The sequence below is a fragment of the Cavia porcellus genome, unplaced genomic scaffold, assembly GCF_034190915.1.
Source record: "Cavia porcellus strain 051 isolate PalLab524CR breed Dunkin Hartley unplaced genomic scaffold, mCavPor4.1 scaffold_14, whole genome shotgun sequence".
Lineage (NCBI taxonomy): Eukaryota > Metazoa > Chordata > Mammalia > Rodentia > Caviidae > Cavia > Cavia porcellus.
The window spans coordinates 51,610,820-51,627,078 of NW_026947497.1; the positions used below are offsets into that span (position 1 = coordinate 51,610,820).

Sequence of the window (16,259 nt, forward strand, 5' to 3'; positions counted from 1 at the left end):
CAAAACCACCAGTACTGGTAAAAATTAAAACAACCTTTCTCTGACAAAATAAATGAATTTTAGCCTGGAGGCTTCCCTTCAAATTCCAATATCAAATTGGAGGGCAGCCCTGCTGGGGTCCAACACCCAAATGAGTCAAGAGACTCCAAAACAAATGATCTAGGATTCCCAGCAAGGATCCGACCTCCCAAGGATGAGGGTGTTCTCTCCTAAACAGAATTAAGACTTTGTGGTACCACTTTAAATCAAACAGGAGCCCCCAGTACTTACTCTGAGCGAATCAGTCCTCAGGAATTGAGTCGGTGGGCTGTTAATCCATCTCGGATGAGCCCACCAAATGTGGTGGTCCACTTGCCGAGGTATGAAGGAGCCAGAGAAAATAATTTGGAAAGAAAAAAATTATTTATTAAAGCACAGGCCTGGTGATGCAGCCTCCAGGAGTCAGTATGGAAGACTGTGTGACTAACAGCTAAAGGGCGGAGTTTTTATCCCGTAAAATCGCAAACAGCTGCTGGTCTCACAATGCAGAGGGGGGGTGGGGCTCCCGGTACACTGCAGAACAGGAACAAGGCGGTTACATTTCTTTGGAAGAGCAAGGTTCAGGTGGGCTAACAAGCAAGTTTAGATTAGGAAGACATCCTGTTCTGCTCTTAGAGTTACCTTTGATCTTTCTCTTGCCTCTGAGGAGATTTATGGGTATATATATATATATTTAAACAAGAACCTGTGTGGCTGTTCAAAAATTACACTCGGTGTCAGGGATGGTGTAGACCATCCATCTGTGTGTGCATGTGCACATGTGTGTGTGTGTGTGTGTGTGTGTGTGAATGAGGATCGAACCCAGGCTGGGCTGACTTGTGATATTCCTGTGTCAGCCTCCCAGAATGCCAAAATTACAGGTGTGTGCCACCCTGCCTGGCTGGTTAGCCATCACCATAATGCACAGGGCACCCTGCACTGGAAATCAGTCAGCTGTCAGCCTAGATAACTATGTTCAAGACAGCCCCCTGAAATGTCTGCCCAGAATGGAAACGAAACAACCCCCAGATGACAAAGTCCTCACGCATGTAATTCCTAACACGAAATTTTACATGCATGTACCCATACTTTAAATAGTGCATGGCATTACTTCATATTCAGGGTGGCTTCAAAATTTACATGTTATTTATTATTTACTTTTCAGCTACACAAATGCTATCACTGAGAGAAGATAACAGGACTAGTTCAGAGAGCAATTTGCAGACATTAAGAACAGGACTAAGTAAATGAGAGACACAGATCACAAATTTCACTTTTTAGTGCTGGGAATCAAGCCCAGGGCCCACGCATGTGAGGCAAGTGCCCTAGCACCGACCATCACAACCTGCATCTTTTGCTGTTCCCTGGCCTGACCTGGAGCTCATCTTTCTTCTGCCTCAGCCTCCCAAGCAGCTATGATTACAGGCTCTTGTCATTCACTTATAACAGTAATTTTATAACATGTCTTCCTGCAGATCAGGGAATTCATTTTGTTTCTATTTTCAATTATTTTTGGATGAAGGATAATTTACTACCAGCTGTCTGAAAAGACAGTGAAACAAAGGAACACAAATCAAAACTCCTCTCTAACTTACAGCCGCTGTCATGGTCCATCCTTGATTCAGGTGAGCACAGAATCGTGGTGAAAATCAGACCAGCCAGAAAGAAGTCTTGGGTTCCAGCCTGGAACACAGCACTGGGGTGCCTCATTTTTCTGCATTTAGCAAAAACGTTCCGTTTTGTTTTTAAAATTTCTGGTGCTTGTTCTCTAACTTTCTGTTTTCACACGCAGGGTCCTTCTCTGAATGTCAGTGCACTGAAGCATTGTGAAACCTCCCTGCTCGGGTGCTCAGGGGATCAGGCACCCTGGACCTCACCTCCAGCTGCAGGCTGGACACGGGCTGCAGACCCCTGTTCACTGTGGCAATGCTCAGGGCACCGGGGCTTCTGACAGTGCGAAATGCACCCCCGACACACTGCTCTGCTTCCCAGAGCTGGTGGAGCCTCCTTCCTCATCATGACGTGCCATGGAAAAGTTGTGCGTTTCCTTTCCCATTTTCTTGCATCAGTTTACAGTGTCTACAAATACCAGTGTTGGTGTTTAGAAGGAAACATGTTTGACTGATAGAAGTTTTCGTGTTACTGTTATTCTCTGCAGACTGCACTCCCAGGGGGACATCTGCCTTCCCAGCTGTGTGGCAACTTCTCCAGGGCCCCGGCAGGAGGACCCGAACACCTGTGGCTGAAGTGTTTATTATATTTACATGGACAGCAGACCCACGTGAGCTAAAGTTTAAAGCACGCAAAACAAGATGCAGTGAAAATGCTTCACTCTGCACCAGCCTCTTAGCCCTTCCTTAGAGATAAAACATGTTAGGAGTTTCTTGTAAACCTTCCAGGAATATTTTGTGCATATGCACCCAGATATATTCCCCTTTCCCTTCTCTCTGCCCCAGATGGTGGCTTATTATATACAAATACCAAAGATGGATTTTCCTCTGTAAAAATATATTGTGAATATCAATATCACTGCTTAAAGAATCTCCTCCTTTAGTGCTCCAAAGTATTTTTATGGATATACTAAAATTTATTGGGCACTATTTACTGATAAATACATAGGTGAGTCTCATTTTTGTTGTTACAAACAACACTGCTGTAACTAATATTGTACCTTTCCCTTTGTAAATGGATTTTGTAATGGTCGATACATTGTGTCAATTTGAGAAGTTTAGTAGCATAATTAAGTAACTCAGCAGTCCTACATCCTGGGGTGTAAAGGATGCTCAGGGCAGGTGTTTACCCTGTAGGATGTTGTAATGCTTAATTAATTGTTTCAGCTTAAATCAAGGTTAGAAGTTTAACCAAGTGACTCAGCAGGGGGCCAGGGCCCTCACGTTAGACATCCCCAGCCTGTGCAAAAGGAGAGTACTGGAATTGGTATGAGTGCTGCACCTACCCTAGGGCGGGTAGCCTGCTTGAAATGTAAGGGAGGAAAAGAGCCTTGCTCCCCCCCACCTTTTGTGTTCTTGCTTTTGCTGTCTTCTGCCACCATGAGTTGCTGCCCCTCTGCCACGCCACCCTGCTATGGAGCCAGCTGATTGTAGAATGAAACTTCCACAAAGCTTTCCCTCCTTAACTTTGGGAGTCAGATACTTTGTCTCAGCAATGAGAAAAAAGTAACTAAGGCAGGTCTGTATGTTCAATTAGAGGTAGATGTTTTTCAATCTTGCTAGGTATTTTGAAAGTGGTCCTCCATAGAAACTATACTACCTCATCTGTCACTAGTAAGTTATGAGCAGGTGTGTGTCTCATACTCCTGCTCACACAGCATGTTTGCCGTATTTTCTTTGCCAATCAGACAAAGGAATTTGCATTTCCCAAGAGCTCCAGTTCACACCTCTCTGTGAGTGAAGCTTAGCATTTTTCGAGCTTTCTGTTGTTGTGTGATAGATTGTCACAAGGATATTAGCTTGAACAACACAGGTGCCCATATCTCATATGCTGACTACTTTAAAGATAGCAATACTCAATGTATTGACTATTGATATTCTCCTATTATTTTGTTATGTAAGTGTTCAGTCTTTAGGGATGGCAAGTTCAGGCCTGGGTCAGCTGTGTCCTCTCCTGGGGTCTATCTGGCCACATGGTGGGTTCTGCCCAGCTGGTTTCTCTTAAGGCCTTCTCCGGGAAGGATGGGCCCATGTCACATCCCTCAGTCTGGTGGCAGTATTGAGTTCCCTGCAGTTGGAGGAATGGGGCACAGTTTTTCTTGCTGGCCTTCTGGGACCTCTCTCAGCTAGAGCAGGTTGGCTTTCCCTGGCTGCAGTCCAACAACATAAGCTTATTTCTTTCAGAGTTAGCACAAGAATCTCAGTCAGCTCTGATAAAACAAAGTCCTGAATAACATGATGAGATCAAGGGTGTGACAAGCCTAGAATTTTACCTATCATGTGACATAGTTAAGGCAGTAGTTATCCCATGTAGTCCACAGGTCCCACTCATACTCAAAGGGAGTTGTATATGTCAGAAAGTATCTGTTGGCTTCTGGTGTCAGCCTAGAACATTTGGTTTGTATATTATGAGGTTTTTTCACGTCTAAAAGCCATCTGCAACTGGGAATGGTAGCACGTGCCTGTAATCCCAGCTACTTGAGAGGCTGAGGCAGGAGGATCTCAAATTTGAGGCAGACTGAATAACTTATTGAGATCTTGTCTCAAACAAGGAAGAATTTATACAGAACTAAGGTTGCATTTTGGCAGTAGCACATTTGTCTAGCATATGTGAGGCCCTGGGTTAAATTCCCCATTGCCAAAAAATTACATTTATTCATGTGAAAAAAATCCCTTTTATTAAGGTTCAGTCATGTCATCTTCTGGAACATCAGCATAATTTTTTCAAATCCCAAATTCTGGCCTGAATTTCTTGCAACCCTACTTCCTGTAGAACCGTCAGCCTGGGTCTCAGCGGTCCTTTGATGAGCGCATCTTTTGGGGGTAGCCTGCTCCTGCTGCACTGTCACACAATGGTGTAATTATGAAGCTGTGTATTAGACAAAGCCACACCCACTTGTTACGCAGTGTGCACGTCATTCCTGCGTTGTGTTGTCCTCATCTGATAGGTCAGGCAGCAGCAAGCTTCAAGTTCATCTGTTTGCAAGGCATTTCCCCCAGGTCCCAGGGTGCCCACTTTGTTAATTACAAATACTTAATTACAATTTATATTATTATTTTAGTATTAATGCCAACATTTACATATATTTAACTATAGTAACATTATTTCATAATTCAGCACATCTGGTGTGTGTTGTAACGGATGTACTAAGTGCCTCTGTCTGCCTGACAATATTAACCAGGGCATAATGATTTCTGGGTTATGGTTTATCTTACAAGCATCCCACAAAATCATGCTAGGGCTTATTTTCCAGTTAGGTCTTATTGAGGGAAAATGCAGTGCATGGTTATTCTGCTCATTTTGGTAGCAGCAGTCTTTGCTGGTCACACTTCTCGGGTGGTCAGTGGGTCACAAATCACTTGAGTTGTATTTAACACACAGCCTGCTTCTGGATTTACCTTAGAACATTTAGACACAGTCCCTCTATGAATGTCTATTTCATGGTTATTATCATAGCTTTCAACTTCTTAGAAATTTTAAAATCATGCTTCCAAGCGAAGCCATGGATAGTGCCTTCTCTATTCTCACAGTTTATAGGGCTGTGTATTAGGGTCCTCTGCATAGACAGTTTCACAAGGGAGAGGGAGAGAAAGTCCACCAATGTTCCACTTCAGCAGAGGATGAAAATTCTATGAAGAAATCGTGACTAAAGAAGGTCCCTTCCAGGCTTGGCTCTTAAAAGGCCCAGGTGTCCAAGGCTTGGTTCCCAGGCTGTGGTGCTATTGGGAGGTGGTGGGGCTTAGTGGGAGGAAGCTATGTCATGTGGGTGTAGCCACAGAGGGAGGCGTGGCCCTGGAGGGAAGCTCGGCCTGGCCAGGTCCTTTGCTTCTCTGCAGGCCCCAGCCAAGGCTTCCCCTCAGCCAGCAATGGAAAGCGCTCAGCCCTGGAGCCTGGCGCTCTCAGCCCAGGCATCGGCCACTGGAGCCCAGGCTGAGACAGTGGCCCGGGCTTGCTGCTGCGTCTCCAGGACTCAGCTGCGTTTGGCTTGGTACAGAGCCCGGCCTAGTGCTGTGCAGTCCTGTCCAGGTCCAGGTCCTCCTGGAAGCCCTGAGGCCAAGTGAGGGCCTCGGAGCTGCAGTCTGCTCAGCCAATGGCAGAAGGGAGCCATCTGGTGTGCAGGCAGCAGCGTGTGGTGGATCCCCCACGGCTCAGGCTTCCCCTGAGTGCTGCACTGTGCCCACCTGGGTCCTCCTTCCCGCAAACGCTTGGTGACTTCTGATGCACTATCTCGTCGGGCTGTGGGCCAGTCCAGTGGTCACATAAGATGAAGCCTCGCAGGTCACCGGAGTACAGGGCCACCGCTGGAAGGTTAGAGAAACAGAAAGGTATTTCTCACTGCGCCCAAGACCAGGGGCCAAGAGGCAGCGCTGGAATCTGCCCAGACCTCTCAGCCCACTGCAGCCTGCCCATGGCTGATTCTCCTTTACTGTGGCATCACCCTCCCTCTGTGTGGCCCTGGGTGCCCTGGGTTAGTGACCAGAGCTTAGCGCGCATTCACCTCTAGCAACCTCCTGTTCCCAGTGCTGGGTGTGAGCTGGCATGGGAGAAACACAGCCCAGCCCTGACGGTGCCGTTGCATGGGTAAAGATCTGTGGGTGCAGAGCAGGACGCAGGGAGCCAAGAGAAGGAGCAGGTCATGTGTGAGGGTGACAGGCAGGCGTCACAGGAGATCTGAAAGGCGTGCTAGAATGCAGGTCTTCCCAGCACACTTCAGGGCAGAATTCTAGTAATTCGCCAGAGCAGACTCATGTGAAGAAATGGTTAGGGTCAGGTCTCAGTCCAGATGGGGTCTTGACATGGTTACCTGAGCCGCCCCCACCCAGCACAGTGATGCCCGGGGAGCCACCACAGCAGTGCACTGGGGCAGAGGACTGCACGGCCCAAAGCCTTGGAGGGATCTCAACTTTGCCCGGATACAGGCGCCGTTCCCTCGAGCCTGTGGGTCACCTTCTCCTCGCCTGTGAGACTTCTTCGAATGCCTCGGGATTTCACTACGAGGACAAAGTATGTTAGGTGGATGATATGTAGTTCTCCTCAGCCCCTCAGTCAACCTACCTGTGGGTCTGCTGTCATCCATCCAGCTCCCGGTCATTTGTTTCAATCAATCAATCAATCAATCATCTGTCATCTCCCTATCCTATCATCTATCTATGTACTCTATCATCTGTCTATATTTATCTGTCTCTGCCTGTCATCTGTCTTCCTCCTTTCCTCTGCTCACCACGAACTCACATGTGCGTGGCAGTCGTCTGTCACTGAGATGGATGTCAGCTGATGGAATACATACCTTGCTGGAATCCATATGTTGTTGGAACTCTGGGTCATCCACACTGTCGCTCCTATGGCTTTGTATCCAGAAAGCCAGGATACAGGGCAGAGGTGACATTTCTGGCATTGCTCCAACTTCATCATGGTTTTGTAGTTGAATTTCTATAATTAGATGAGAGATATCAGTGTCCACATAGAGTTTTACAATGAGGTCTCAGCATTCCAATTGGGAACTATCAGGGTTTCCAGATGCCTCAGGGGCCTGGATACCAGCACTGTGCACCATTTGCAGGCTTGGCCGTGTGTGTGTGTGTGTGTGTGTGTGTGTGTGTGTGTGTGTGCACATGTGCACATGCACCTGCATTGCTTTGTGAAGGTAGGAGGTAAGGGAACAAACTGTGGCTGAGAGCAGCGGGGCCCCCAGGCAAAGGGAAGATTTGAAGGCATTATTAGCCAACACTTAGTTGTGTTTACTGTGTAACTAGGTGCTTTTAGATTTATGAATTCATTTCGTTCTTTTAAAAAAACTTTTATTATCTTGAAGGTAGTAAAATACAACAGAACAAGAAGGAACAGAGCCAATGGAGACAATGCAATGAAATTGGTACAGAACTTCACAGCAGGTTACCGGGATAACAGTAATAGGTACCATAGTATATCTCGTTATCTTCACAGGAGTTGTTCTTTCAATCAGGTATAGCAAAATCAAACCAAAAAACAGAACATTATAGAACTTATCAATACAGAATATTGACTACAGCAATGCAATTAATCAGAACAAAGCAAAACAGTGATAACAGTATTTGCCTTCAAAGATATGGTAGAAGGAAATCCCCCACATTTGCTATATTGCATATGATCAACCTCCCAAGAGATGCTCAGACCTCTGGCTCCCAGTTGCTAACAGGGGTGGAGAGGATGGGATGTTTGATTCTCAGCCTGCACACTGGGAGGCTCACTGCTTCCCAAGGAGGCGAGGGGTTGCTTGGATTCTCAGTGCCCTAAGTTCTAACATGGTGTGGATCTCAGGAGACGGTAGCTGGTTCTCTCCTGGGGAGGCTGCTTCATTTCATTCTTATGTGCTCTGCGAGGGAGGTACAATGAACTTTATTTTAAATATAAAATTGAAGCATTGTGAAATAGATTGTGTCAAGCTGAGTAGGATTCGAATCCAGGAAGTCTGTCTTCACAGTCTGCTCTTAGCTATTAAATACTCATCATCATGAGATTCGAAAGCGGCAGGGTGAGGCCCGAGTCCACCCCAGCTCTCCCTGGGCAAAGGCGTCCTTAGGACCCTGCAAGCCCCCCAATACCTCCCAGATGTGAATACGGCCATGTGATGTCGTCTGGTGGTCAGGGTTCAGCTCCAACAGCTTCACGATGGGCCACAGCCTGTGACAATGACAGTGTTACAGTTAATTTGTGACTCTGTCAAAAGGGGCAGCAATGATAACGGGGACATTACTGTTCCTTGCTGAGGTTCTCTTTCCAAACCCATTTTATTTCAGAGCCCAACAGTTCGGCTGTCTGAAGAGTGGACCTTTCTCTTCAGCGAGTTCAGAGACATCGGTAGTGTCACCATCTTGACTATGTGTATGTGTGTGGGGGCGTGTACATAATTTGTTTTAACTTCTCACATGACTGAGGCAATGCGATGTTTTCACATGCATGTCTGATTTACTTCCCTTAAGTCTCCAGTTTATCTTTCCTTACACCTGAGTAGGACTCCTTTGTATAAAAAGATCACAGTTTTTATCCTTTCCTCAGTCGATGGGCATTTGCATTGTTTCCAAGATTTAGCTATCACAAATTGTGCTGCTATGAACACGGGTGCACATATATTGATATGGATGATGTTTTTCATTCTTCTGGGATGATACCCAGAAGAGGAATAGCTGAGGTGACTGGGACCTCCTATCTTAATTTTTTGAGGAATCTCCACATTGATTTCACAGTGGTTGCACCAGTCTGCACTCCCACCAACAGGGAAGGGTTCCTTGTTCCCCACTCCTCATCTAGCATTTGTGGCTGGTTGATTTCTTGATAGTAGCCATTCTTTCTGGGGTGAGGTGGAATTCAGTGTTTTAATTTGCATCTCTTGAATGACCAGTGATGTTGAACATTTTTTTTCACATATTTATGTTCCATTTGTATTTCTTCACCTGAGAAGTGTGTATTCATTTTAGATGCCCATTTTGGGATTGGCCCTTTTAAATCTGGAGGGACTTTTGTTTTGAGTTATTTACATTTTCTATAGTAACTCTTTGTCTGATGAAGAGCTGGCAAACATCTTCTCCCATATTGTAGGTTGTCTCTTCACTCTATTGGTGTTTTTCTTGCTGTGAAAAGCTTTTTAGCAAGATGAGATCCCAGTTATTGATTCATTGTGATAGGTTCTTTGCAATTGGGGTTTTGCTCATGAAGTCTTTGCCTAAACCAATGTCATCAAGAGTTTTACCTACTCTGTCTTCCAGAAGATGTTTCTGTTTTAATATCTTTGATCCATTTTAAATTTAGTTTAGTGCCTGGTGAAAGATATGGGCCCAACTTTAATCTTTGGCATGTGCGGAACCAGTTTTTTCCAGGGCTATTTTTAAAGATGCTGTCTTTCTTCTAGCGAATGTTTGGCACCTTTTTCAAAGGTAAGGTGGCTTAGTGTGTCTGGAGTTGTTTCTACATCTTGTAATCTGTTCCTTTGATCTTTTGGTTTTTTTTCCAGGACCACACTGTTTTTATCACAGTAGCTTTAGAGTATAATTTCAAGTCAGGTATCGTGATGCTCCCTGTCCTGTCTTTGTTGCCCAGAATTGCCTTTGCTCTTCTAGGTCTCTTCTGGTTCCAGATTAATTTTAGGGTTATTTTCTGTAACTCTGTGAAATGTTATTGGAATTTTGGTGGGGATTGCATTGAATCTGTATAACAGTTTGGAAGTCTGGCCATTTGCACTAAATTAATTCTTCCTTCCCAAGAGCATGGGATATCTCCCCATTTTCTAATATTCCTTTCAGCCTTCTCTTTCAGAGTACTGAAGCATTCAATGTAGAGGTCTTTTACATCTTCATTAGATTGATTCCTTGATATTTCATCTTTCTGGGTGCTGTTGTGAAAGGTGTTGCTTCCCTGATTTTTCTTAGTGAGTTTGTTATTCATGTACAGTAAGGCTACTCATTTTTGAGTGTTGACTTTGTATCCAGCTACATTACTGAATTTGCTTATTAAATCTCCCAGCTTTTGTGGATTTTTGGGGTCTTCTATACTCAGTATCATGTCATCTGCAAGCTGCAATTAATGATGGTTTAACTTGATCCTTCCTATCTATACTCCTTTTATTTCTTTCTCTTGTCTAATTGCTCCAGTTCCAGGGCTAGGTAGAATAACAGTGACTCTCCTTGTCTTGTTCCTGATTTTAGAGAGATAGTTTTTAGCTTTTGTCCATTTAGTATGATGTCAGCTGTTGGTTTATCATGGGTGACTTTAATCAGATTGAGATAAAGAGCATCTATTCCAATTTTTTGTAGGGTTTTTATCATGAATGAGTGCTAGGCTCTGTCAGAAGCTTCTTCTGCATTTATTGAGATATATGATTTTTGTCTTTGGCTCTGTTAATATGGTGTGTTACATTTATTGTTTTACATATGTTGAACCATCCCTCCTTCCCTGGGAAGATTCTCCCCTGATCATGGTATATATTCTTCCTGATAATTTGTTGCATTCTGTTTGCCAGTATTTTATTAAGGATTTTTGCATCATTTTTCCTTAGGGAAATTGGCTCTTTCTTAGTTGGGTCCTTCTCCAGTTTGGTATTGGAGTAAAGCTTGCTTCCAAGACTGAATTTGGGGGTATTGCTTCCCTTTCAATTTCATTAAAGAGTTTGAGAAATAGTGGTGTTAGGTCTTCTCTAAATTGTTGTAGAATTCAGCAGTGAATCTGTCAGGGCCTGGACTTGTTTTATTGATAGGTTTTTAATTACAGCTTTCATTTCATTTGTTGAAATTGGGTTATTTAGGATTTTTAAATCTTCTTGATTCAGGTTTGGTAATTTGTGTGTATCTAGGAATCTGTCCATTTCTTCTGTATTTTCCATCTTATTAGAATACATGTTTTCCAAGTAGGTACAGATGATCTTTTGAATTTACGCAGCATCTGTTGTGATTTCACCCTTTTCATTCCTAATTGTATGGATTTGAGTCATTTTTTTGGATAAGTTTGGCTAAGGATTTGTCAATTTCATATAATCTTTCAAAGAACCAGTTCTTCGATTCATTGATTCTTTGTATTCATTTTTAGCCTCCAACACATTAATTTCTGCTCTGATCTTTACAATTTCCTCCCTTGTACAAACTTTTGGCTTATCTTGCTTTTCTTTTTCTAGAGGTCTGAAGTTCACAATTAAGGTTTTTATGTGCACTTACCCTGCCTTCCTGATATGGGTATATAGTGCTATAAATTTTCCTCTTAAGATTGTTTTCATTGTGCCCCATAATTCTGATATTGCCTATTATCATTCAACTGTAAAAACTGTCTAATTTATTAATTTCATCTGTGTCCTATTAGTTGTTCAGTAGAGTGCTATATAATTTCCAAATGTTTATGAAGTTCTTGTGGTTTCCTTTGGCATGGATTTTCAATTTCATTGCCTGTGGTCTGATACTATGCATGGAATAATTTGGATTCCTTTGCATTTACTTAAGCATGTTCTTTGAGTCAATACATGGTCTATTTTGGAGAACTTCCTATGTTGAAGCTAAGAAGAATGTATACTCTGTTGTGGGGTGGAACACTTTATAGACATCTACTAAGTCCATTTGTTCAAAAGTTTGGTTCAGTTCTAACATTTCATTACTGATTTGCTGTCTAGTTGATCTGTTTTTTGTGACAGTGGGGAATTGAGATCCCCCAATACAACTGTATTAGGGCTTATTTGATTTTTATGTCCATTAGTATTTGTTTTATATAGTTGGGTACACCTGTACTTGCTGCATATATATTTATGATTGTTATCTCTCTTAATCAGTCTTGTCTTGAAATTCACTTTGTCTGCAAATAGAATAGCTACTCTTGCCTTTTTCTGGGTTCCCATCATATGGAGTATTGTTTTTCATCTTTTGATTTTCAGTCTATGAATATTTTTGAATTAAATGAGTTTCTTGTATGCAACATATTGTTGGATCTTGCTTCTTGATACATACTGCCAACCTGTGTCTTTTGATTGGTGAATTGAGACCATATACATTGATGGTTGTAACTGATGTATTGACTTATCCTTGTCATGTTATTTTCCTGTTTTGGGGCTCCTGTTTTTTTTTTCCTTTCCTCTAATTGTTTGCCTTTCCTGGTGGATTCCTTCTGCTGGGGTTCATCGAGTTGTAGTCTTTACTATCTCTTTCTAGAATGTCTTTCAGAAAATTTTGTAGTGCTGGTTTGGGTATCATAAATTTTCTCAGGTGTTCTTGGGCATAGAAGTCTTATTTCTCCAATAGTTTTCAAAGGTAGTTTTGTGGGGTACATCAATGTGGGTTGAAAGTTATTTTCCTTTATAGGTAGGATTACTTCACTTCAAGCTCTTGACTTGAGGGTTTATGCTGAGAATTTAGCTGTGATTCTGAGGGGCTTTCCTTTATAAATGATTTGCTTCTTCTCCCTAACAGCTTTTATGGTTCTATCCTTGTGCTGAATTTCTGGAATGTTGATTATGATATGCCTGGCTGTAGAATTTGTTTGATCATGAAAATCAGAATGGTTTCAAAAGCCGTGGAGATTAAATGTGCAGATATTGGAACACAGAGCTTGATACTGTAAATTGCTACACGAATTAAAGATTGTTATCTGCTCCCATTGTATAGTACAAGGTGTGACTGAGGTCTATGGTGTGTGTTTACATTTTAAAAACAACTTATCACAGTAAATGACACAAATTCAAAGAATCCTCCTTGCTTTGAACACGTTTATCTCACTGTCTCTGTCACTATGTGAAGCAGCTCTTGAAGTCTTTTTTCCTGAGGTTCTAACTGTGCTGCAGAGGTTGCCCTGATGTTCTGGATCACTCCAAACCTTTACCTCTCATGGTGGTTTTGATCAGGAAACAGCATGAGGTTGGATCCAGTGAGTGAGGTGAACAAGGGAGCCGGACCATCGAGGTGAGCTGTCTTTCCTCCTTTGCTGGAGCCATTGAAGCTGAATCCACGGGCAGAACTGTGAGTTGTGGAGTGGCCCAGGCATGGCAGAACTGAGGATGAGGAGATGCCTCAGGGGGCAGGACAGGCCATGGGGGGCACTTGGGGACTTTCTCCTAGGGTAATTTTCCTTAATTAGCATCGTCTGTTGCTTGGAGGGGTCCTTGAGCCCTACCCAAGGTCCTGCTCAGGTTTCCTGGGTTTTCCACTCAAACCCCTTCCTTGTTTGAACACTAAATAAATACAGGCCCCCTTGAGACGCTGTCTGTCTCAGCCACCAGAGTTAAGACTCTGCAGAGGGTTTTGGTCCTGCTGGAGTCCTAAAGATCATATTCCTTGTCTCTTTCATTTGGGCCTTTGCTGCGCACTCCTTTGGGAGACGGGGGATCTGGACACAAACCCCGGGTAGCAGCACTCACTGTGTTTTTGTCACACTTTGCAAAGACACTCATGAAAGGGGACTTCCAGAACTGCTTCCGAACGTGGTGGGAATGACGGGGTAGTGTGTTAGAAATGAGGAGGATTTTGAGGGGGATTAGTGGCCATATACTGTGCATTTTGATCACACCTTGTATAACCCCCAAAATCTTTTTTTTTTTTTTAAGAAAGTGGTAAGTTTTTCCCCTGGAAAGAAATGAAAACTGTCTCCTCTGAATGAAACTCCACAGGCCATCCAGGGGCCAGTGTTAGCCATCTGACCTTCCCATTTCCGTGGGACCCACCTGACACTGTCTCTTCTGAGTCCTCCCTCCCGGACTCCTCCCTAAGGCATGCAGAAGGCACGTGACAAATGTCTGCCATTGTGTAAGGAAATCACACATCCAGGGAAAGCCCCCGTGGACCACAGCACTTTTCTTTTTGAAACCTCTGCGTTCTCCAAAGCTTCCTAAATTACGGCCCAAATCCATGAAGCCCCATTAGAAGCCTGTTCTCACCAAGGTCACCATCCCTGTTTGGTCACCACAAACTGGGGTATAGGGGTAGGACTGACACCCTGCTGCTGGGCCCTTACCTGTGGGAGACATGGTCCTTCCACGCGACCTCACTGGCACAGGGGATATGGCACTTCCGGGGCTGCAGCCCCAGCACTGGCACCAAGACAGCCCTGCCCAGGCTCACCACCTTTCTGCATCCTTCGCCTCTGCTTCCCAGCACAGCGACAGTGCACGCAGGCTCATCTGCCAGGGCTCTGCTGCTGGAGAACCCAGAGAGGACACCTCCATTTCCACTTGTAGAAAGCTGACTCAGCATTAATGTAATCAGTGTGCTTGTGGTCACACTGATTACTGAGTAAGACGGGAGTCAAAGTCCACGCTCTGCTTTTGAACCCCAGTGTCACCATATGCAGGCCGGGTGTCCTTCCTGGGGTAGGCACTAAGGGAGCAGCCTGCTCAAATGCCGTTCCCCGCTCCCCCAGATCCTGGAAGGCTGAAGTGCATGTGTTCTGGGCGGAAGTCAGGGGCACCCAGAGGTGGGAGAGGCAGCGCTGAATCTGAGGTGCTTCCTCTCGGTGGCCTCCTTATCAGTGGGCAAGGCCACCGCGGCATCCTCCGGGACGTGCTCCTCCCATGGCCCGCAGAGACCTTGGTGCTTCTGCTCCTGCCCCCGCCAGAATAATATACGCAGGGAGGCGTTTCCCACCCCTAAAGCATTATCCCTTGAATAACAGGTGAACCTGAAGGTGGAAATTTTAAAAGAGTAACTTTCATCGGACAGCAGCTGAGTTGGCGCTCCACACTGATGACACTGCAAAAGCAGGTATCAAGCCGGGTATGGTGGCACAGGCTTGTAATCCCAGCGTTTAAGGAGGCTGAGGCAGGAGGGTACAAAGTTGAAGACTAGCCTGGGCGATTTCGTGAGGCCCTTAATAAAAAAGGGCAGGTGATGCAGCTCTCGGTATGAAAGCACTGGGTTCAATCTCCATACAAAAGCAAAGTGGACAGATGGCAGCAGCTTATCGCTGCTGGCACAGCGCTTCTGACTGGAGGACACAGTCGGAGTTGACCTCGAACCGTTCCTGCTGGGCCACGCACCAAGCGCCCTGTTTGGCATCACACGGAAGTCATGGTTCCGGCCCAGCGCACGTTTACCGGTGCGATGACTGCAGCACGTGTAGACGTGTGTGACCGTGTCAGCAGTTGTGCGTGGGTTCGGGCTTCGTGTAACCCTCTGCCTGTAGGAGGCCCACTCGTCTGCGCGGGCTTTTCCGGGCTGTGCTCGCGGGGCGTGTCTGTCTGCAGGTGTGCAGGCTCGCAGGCTCCTCGGTTAGCCTGGAGGCGCGCGCTGCACACGTGACGGTGGGCGTGGCCGTCCTGCGCGCACTCAGCAGGCAAAGACGTGCGCACAGCGCCCTCTGGCGCCAGCCGGGGGAAGCGCGCCGGGCCCGCGGCCCTGGAACCCTCGGGGCGTCCCGGGCAGCAAGCGGCGGAGCCCCGGAGCCGGCGAGCGGGCGAGGCCTGCGGGGCGGGCTGAGCGCGCGGGGGCGCAGACCGGCTTCCGTTGGGGACTGGGCCGTGGCGCGCGTCTCCTCCCGGCCTCTTCCTCCTCCCCTTCGAGTCTCGGGTCGAGCGCGGACTTCCTGGGCGAACCCGAGCCTTTTTCTTTCCGAGACCGGGTCCCCCTAGAGCGCTCAGACCGCGCTCACACTTCGGACCCGCCTGCCTCCGCCTCTGGCTTTGTGGGCCCCCGCCGCCTCCCCGGACACCCAGCACCCCGCGCCGAGCTCGGCTGGCAGGGTGCAGCGGGGGACACGGGGCACGCGTCCCGGCGAGGAAAGGGGGTCCCCGAGCTCCCCAAGGCCGTCACGCGGAGGAGCACGCAGGCACGGGGACGGGGCTGCGCCCAGGCGAGAACTGGAGCCGGACCCCGGGGGCGGGGGTGGCGACAAAGTGGAGGGTCCGGGTCCCACCCTGCTCCGGAAATGAGAGCAGGAGAAGGACGAGCTCACATTTGGCTTGCCGCTTCCAGGCTGCGTGCGAGTGTGAGAGCGCCGCGGTGTGCTCGTAAACGCGATTGCAGAATGAGCGCTCAGTGTGTTCAGAATAAATGAGCAGAACTCAGACCTCTTCCCGAAGACACAAATAGGCAAGGCATGTGGGATTAATGCCTCTGGTAACGAATCATCGGTCC

The 16,259-nt window shown here is 46.1% G+C and overlaps 1 protein-coding gene across 1 annotated transcript; it reads right to left on the reverse strand.

Annotated features, from left to right (window-relative positions):
- Positions 1–383: 383 nt before the first annotated feature.
- Positions 384–15,457, reverse strand: LOC106025074 (uncharacterized). Its single transcript, XM_013140802.3, has 5 exons — positions 14,143–15,457; positions 8,271–8,349; positions 6,977–7,119; positions 6,494–6,680; positions 384–5,990 (listed from the first exon to the last, which is right to left on the reverse strand). The coding sequence occupies exons 1-5, from the start codon at positions 14,379–14,381 to the stop codon at positions 5,913–5,915; spliced, it is 726 nt and encodes a 241-aa protein (XP_012996256.1). The 5' UTR covers positions 14,382–15,457; the 3' UTR covers positions 384–5,912.
- Positions 15,458–16,259: the final 802 nt, after the last annotated feature.